General features: G+C 43.5%; 1 protein-coding gene across 2 annotated transcripts; it reads right to left on the reverse strand.

Moving 5' to 3' along the window:
• Positions 1-463: 463 nt before the first annotated feature.
• On the reverse strand, positions 464-4,952 carry LOC128426748 (matrix-remodeling-associated protein 7). Of its 2 annotated transcripts, none has more exons than XM_053413783.1 (4): positions 4,552-4,952; positions 3,037-3,070; positions 2,836-2,938; positions 464-1,002 (listed from the first exon to the last, which is right to left on the reverse strand). In XM_053413783.1, the coding sequence occupies exons 1-4, from the start codon at positions 4,831-4,833 to the stop codon at positions 888-890; spliced, it is 534 nt and encodes a 177-aa protein (XP_053269758.1). In that variant the 5' UTR covers positions 4,834-4,952; the 3' UTR covers positions 464-887. The 2 variants fall into 2 exon arrangements, with proteins under 2 accessions (XP_053269758.1, XP_053269757.1); XM_053413782.1 differs by having other exon boundaries at positions 3,037-3,277.
• Positions 4,953-6,580: the final 1,628 nt, after the last annotated feature.

A 6,580-nucleotide genomic window follows, 5' to 3' on the forward strand; every position in this document is an offset into this window, starting at 1 on the left:
AATGTCTCTTTCCGTTCTTTGATACGGTTTTATAATTTTACTGTCATGTAATGGTTCCCAGGTTTTCATCTCCAGGAGGAAGTCGTGATTTGTTTAGAAAACCACTTTTTGCTTATGTTGTGTTAATAAACCAAGCTGGTTTGGCTTGGTTTATTTATTTTCTATTTGTTCTAAGCTCTTTTCAAAACGTAAATATGATTTACCTGATGCTGTCCAACAAATGTCCCCATGATAAAATGACCAGCATGGTGCTGAGTGAGATGACCAACAGAGAAGACAAAGTCCTGAAGGCTTGGACGGCCGTGTGGACGCTTCGCTGTTCATCAAGATACTGACACAAGTGTTTGCTTTGCTTCCTCACCTTTGTGTTCAGGTGGAAAAGCCTCAGGGTGACTGGGCAGGGCTACTGGGTTTACCTGCTACAGAGACACAACAACTGAGGGAACCAGGGACTCACACACAGTCACATTATTTCATAATCATAATGTGGTTTATTACACAGCAGAGTGAAAGATATGCAGGGATTAAAACATGTAACACATATAATGAAGATTTCTTTAAAAAAAAAAAGGTTTTGTAAATAAATTAACATTTTCAATTATGATATAAAACTAACAGTCATGTATTCCTTTTACAAATCGGTACCTAAAATAAGAATCTCTTGTTTCCTTTGGTCTTCCTTTCATGTGGTCTGTAGTTTCAATGACATGAAGTAAACAAACAAATAGCACGAGATAACCCAAAAAACAGAAAGTCATTAAACACAAATGAGAGAATCTGTTTGGTGCAGATGTTCTGAATACTGAGAACAGGCTGATGGAAGTATTTGGTCACACAGGACGGGTCCTTCAGCGGTGCTCACAGACACGAGGAGTCAGACAGGAGTCTCAGATGGAGTAGAGTCGGAGCTGGTCCTCCATGTCTCCCTCCGACACCTCCCCGAACGTCTCCTGGTTATCCTTCAGCAGATGGAAGATGGCGGCCAGCTGCTCACGCTGCACCCTGGGAAAACACATATACAAAAGACATAGTGGTGAATAAATCAATTGTACATTCGACAGTGTTCACATCATAAAATTAATTTTAAAAGCTCTGAAAAATGCCAATCAAATAGTGGATCCATAAACTGTCAATAAAGATGGACAACATGGCAGCTTCCCATAAGTGAAGCCAAATCATTGCGATGCCCCCAGTGGTCGGCTGCAGTATAGCTCATATACCTCACCTCCTCCAAGTGAGCAGATGGGACATGAGCCAAACAAAAAGTACAAAGTACACGTTAAATACATTTTTTAATTATCACAATGTATATTTAAGTGTTCAGGTTTCTGATAAGTTTGGTTTCAATTTAGTTATTGTACTGACTCGCGATTGGATGAGCACGTGCGCTGATGACTGGGCTCCACGCCGCGATGCCTATAACAAACTCTGGCTCCAGGAGCAGGAGGAGGTGGGGATGGGTCATCCACCTTTATTTACAATCTGTGGGTTGATGACAGTTATCATCTAACGTTCAACCACAAAGTTAACAAGCTTACGTATTCATAGAGGCAGTGTAACCCTCAGATGAAAGAGTAGCTTACATCTATTAATTTTCCATAGTCTTCATTGCCTCTGGTGAAAACACAACTAAAGCCAAGAGAGACAGGTGGGGGGGGGGGGACAGACGTAAAAAGGGAAGACAGAGATAAACCGAGAGTCGAGATGTAAAAGTTAATAATTCACATCTGAGCAGAAAAACAAAGACAAGCTGAGCCTGAAGCAGGTGAATTCTGCTGTTCTGTGTTTAATAAGTAACGTCTGATCATTTCTACTTTTACAGCCACAGTAAATAAGATGTATATCAGGTCCTGTGTGAGCGCTGCTATCAAGAAAATCCTCTGACACAATCCAGACACGTTTGAACAGATTTTCAACCTCATTGCATAAACCTTCCGATTCCCCTTCACCCTCCAGGTCCCTGTGTTTGTGCCACAAAGACTCCTCCCTGTGGATGGACAGGGGACTAACTAACACCCCCATCTGTCAGAGGTGACGGCCACAGACCCAATCAACACCTGGAGCGACACTCGAGAAGCACACGTCTAATGTGGAATAACAGGGCAGCGGGGGGGTGGATAAGTGGGATCGGGTCCCATCAGTCGCTTCGTGGCCACTTGAGGATAAAGAGCTGATGAGGAGGCCTGATGCAAATTGGCCTGAAAAACAGCTTTGATGTGGTTTTCACACAATGGCCAGAAGGTGACTCCCTCGGGACAAACGGGTGAGAGTAACTCATACTTTACGGGATCTGCTCCTTGTTCAGACTTACAGACAGTTAAAGTCAGTGTGGGAGTGTATCCTGCAATGATAAGAGCAGGATATAGAGCAGCGGCATTACAGCGAACGTTTAATTACCTCGGTTTGAATTACTCCTCTTTTCCTTCACGTAATTCACCCGCTTCGAGCCTGGCGTCATTCATCCCTCGCCCTAATGCCTGGCAGAGACTCAATCTGTCCTTACTCAGTCTAGCCTAAAGCCGAGAGGTGATACAGCAGCCACATGAAGCGTGGGGAAGGTTAGAGGGAGGGAGACAAGGCTTTTCACTAGGGACAAACCACACAACAGATGTGTGGAAACCAGGAAACTTGTACAAATTGTTCCACGCTTTAAAAGTTATTGAAAGAACCTTAAAATCCCAAAAAATGAACTGGCTGCCAGTGAAGGCAGATGGGTGCTACGCTTTGTGTTGGTTCAAATGAGTAACATGCGTCGCCCTGAAGAATTAAAGAGCCAGGGAGTTATTTTTATTCTTAAACTCTTAAGTTGTCTCCGTGTCTGTAGTGTTTACTGACTTCTGCTCCTCCTCCAGCTCCTCTGTGGACATCATCTTCTGCAAGTGGTGGGATCTCGACTTCCCGGGGATGTACTTCAACGAATCGTTTGACTCCATCTTGTCTGATAAAACAGAGTCAACACACGGATTAAAAATCATCACAAAATGTATATCACAAATATGAATGACTAAGTGTTTCAAAGTGGGTGAATGGGCTCACCGTTGGTTCCCGGGCTCTCTGTGGCTCCCTCGGTCTGGGGGTAAGAGAAAGCACACTTTAGGAGCTCCTTCTCAGAGAGCCCGATGTATGACCTACGACCCCACGAGGCCTCGGAGGACGAGTCTACGTCTAAGCTCGTGTTCCTAGAATCGGGCCTGGGGGTGGACAGGCTGGATCTGGTGGAGGAGGAGTGTTCGGCCGGTTCCAGCTCTTCAACGAGAAGCTGAGGATGAGCCTGCTCCTGTCAGAGAGTTAAAGGGTCGGACGGGGGTCATCACACCATCATTCTGCACAGGTCGTCCCCCAAATAATGCAAACGTGTGTTACCTCTCAGGAACCAGTGTGTGCGTCCTCGCAGGCCGGCTGGGTTAGAAGCTGCTGTACAGATATTTAGCTCCAAACAAATCACTTTGCATCGTGTGTATCCCTGTCTCTTAGGTGACAAATTTCCCTTTTCAAAATAAAATACTAGTCCTATTAATAGATGTAGAAACGCTCTCTTTCTGTCTGTCTATGCTATTAATTTTCAAACACTCATCTGATCAACTTCTAACTTGGCCGGTGTATAGCTGAGGGCCAGAGGAAGAGCAGTGTGGAATATGAGCGGTCATTTGAAAATGAGCAGTTACTAAGTTTGTCCCAATTTAGACTAAAAACACAACAGAAAATATGTAATTTACTACAAATTTATACAACTTCTGTATTAATTATAACATAATTATAACTTTGAATCATTATCTTGAATAAAGGTTCCGAAAAGGTCCTCCACCGCTGCTTAAGTTCAATTCCCATGTTCTAGCACTTCACTCAAATATTTAAGCATTTTCAAATGGTAATTATTTCCTCCATTATATGTATCATAAAAACGCAAATTTATTTTTTATCTTAATGAAACTACCATGAAATAAATGTTTCGTTTTTTTCTTCAAAACCCTTTAATTGTCAATATAATATAAATATATTAGACCCACTTGTTTTCTTTCCCCTCTTGCCCCCTCTTTCATGTTAATAGTACAATTTTAAAGTTTATATACAATTTTGAGATTGTGGCTCTCAAAATATCATTCTTTAAGTATTTTCATGGAGAGTTTGTTAACCTTTTAATCCAATCCAATTTATAATGTTAGTGTAAAAACCATTACCCCCCTAATTAAATTTAATATAAGAATATTATACCCACTCTTTCCTCTTCATCTTTCATGTTAATACTTTTACTTATAATGTTTTACTCTCAGTTAATTCAAATTTCCATGCAGTGATCTTGGAGTATTTTCCGATTATAGAATTTCTCTAGTTTAACAGTTGATAAACTCAAATAAACACGACAGGAACATACTGCAGAAGTATTATTCCAGTATTTGTACACATGGTACTCTGATCTGTTTGTGTGTCTGTGGACGTGTTGCACCTGCAGTTTAGCACCCAGCAGCGGAGTGTGAGGCTCGTCAGATTAGCAGGGATTTGTGTAATGAACCAGTTTACCAGGAGCAACTGGTCAGATTATCGGACACTTACTGACTCCACACATTTCACCACGTCCCAGTGGTCGTGCGAGCTGCCGCTGATCTCGCACCAGTCCTCCTCCGCCTTCTTCTGCTTCTTCTTCTCCGGTGCGTGGCCGTTCTGCTTCGGCCCCGGTGGCTCCGGTCCCCCGGTAGCTCCTTCACCCCGGTGGCCGAAATAAGCCCGGGCGTTGGCGAAGTCCGCGACGGGCGAGGAACCGCCGAACAGCGACGTCCCCACCACGACGGCGAGGAGCGTGAAGATAATGGCGGACAGGAGAAAAGTTAGGTCCATGGCTGCGGGGCTCGCTGGATGTTTCCCTCTGGACACCGGTCACTCAGCCATCTTCACGTTAATCCCCATCAGACAACAAGCGGCGAGCGGGCGGCGTCTGCGGGACGAGGTTCCATCTCCTGTCCGAGCTGGACGTCACATCCTCCGGGTCCGCCCCCACCCGCCGGTGCCCTGGCAGTGAGATCCCCAGACGCGGGGTCAGGTGGGCCGGCCCGGCGCTGCAACGTGCCCGGCCCACTGCTCTGTCCCTGGTAATCCCCTCAGCGGCGGGTGTAGGCACCGACACAACCCGGGGGATTAACACGGTGGTGTCATGACCCACCCGTGTGCCGTGAGAGGAGGCCGAGAATACCAGGCTTTACCGGCCGAGCAGGAGGTGCTGTCACCTGAGGACTCACCCACTGTAAAACCACCAGGGCCGGGTCTAGGCAGGGGCAAGAGGGGGCCTGGCCCCCTCAAATAAATGTTGTGCCCCCTCAAACTAAATAGGGTTAGGGTTAGGGTTAGGCACAATGCCCCCTCAAGATTTGTGGCTGCCCCCTCATACATGCCTGTCTAGACCCGGCCCTGAAAACCACCATGTTTTAATACAGTTAAACTTATTAAACTACATTATGAACACATTCCCACAGAGAGGTGCATTACGTTCACTTGAGAAAAACTAAAATCTTCTCTTTAAGTGATTAATTCAGACAAACTGAGCAGATTCTTCTATCAGGAAAATGATATCGTTATATAATTAATGAGATACTTTAAAAATCTCAAATGAATGCAAAGCTCTTCCGTACATTACCAATCTTTTTAACGGTACCCGTTTGACCTTAACCCGCCCTCTGAGCCCCGGCAACTACTCAAACTTAGCTTAGCTTAAACTTTGCGATTTTAACACTTTAGAACTAAATAGAGTTAAAACCAAACCAACTAGTTGTTACACGTCAATTAATACTAAATATCCACATACGACCACTACCTGCTGCCAGGTTTAATTACCTGTGTAGCTGTAAATGCAATGGCAAAGCTAACGTTAGCATGCTAATATAAGAGCATATCTGCGCTGAAATTTAGAATATATTGTTAACTGATGTCAAGATTAACAAACAACATACCCAGAATCTGGCAAGTTATGCCGATGACACTTCAATGAGTTTGTAGCCTTTAGCTAGGTTAGCATACAGAAAAAGGAATAGGCCTTCTTATAGGGACCTTCGGGAAACACTTATTAACTGAGGTCATTACCGTAAACATTTTACGGCTGTTTCTTAATTGTGCTACAGCTGTTTCCTAGAGACATTTATACAATACAGAATGCTAACTGCCCAATTCACGTAATTCATCGCTCTACTAATCACTACTTAGAAATTAGCTTATAAATATGGTGCCAGGAAGCGTTGATGTGTGTAGATCATGACATTTAACTATCATCTTGTAGGAGAGGCCGAAAATATCCCAGGTTTGTTAATTGTGTTGTTGAATAAAAATAAATCAACACAATTGTCAAATGCTACTTAATACTCTCCTTGACAGTTTGCTTGCCAACATCTACTTTGTTTAAATTAAGTAAAAATGTAAATGTAGCGTCTTTAAAGTAAGTCTCTATAACTTAGGACATAATGGGAACACCATTACATTTGCAGTTTAGGTGTTCCTATTAGTTTAACATACATGCCAGAGTGAAGAGGACTTGATCACATTATGATATACACAAAATGCAGAAAGGTATAAGATGGACAATATTCACACTGGAAAC

Source organism: Pleuronectes platessa, chromosome 21 (genome assembly GCF_947347685.1).
Source record: "Pleuronectes platessa chromosome 21, fPlePla1.1, whole genome shotgun sequence".
Classification (NCBI taxonomy): Eukaryota; Metazoa; Chordata; class Actinopteri; order Pleuronectiformes; family Pleuronectidae; genus Pleuronectes; species Pleuronectes platessa.

Bases quoted from the DNA above. Each gene is read 5' to 3' on its own strand.
- LOC128426748 (XM_053413782.1), bottom strand. From the start codon at position 4,833: ATGGACCTAACTTTTCTCCTGTCCGCCATTATCTTCACGCTCCTCGCC. The intron at 3,278-4,551 runs GTAAGTGTCCGA...ACTCTCTGACAG, and splicing joins TGGTGAAATGTGTGGAGTCA to GAGCAGGCTCATCCTCAGCT. The intron at 1,003-2,835 runs GTCAGTAAACAC...GTGTTTTCCCAG, and splicing joins GAGCTGGAGGAGGAGCAGAA to GGTGCAGCGTGAGCAGCTGG.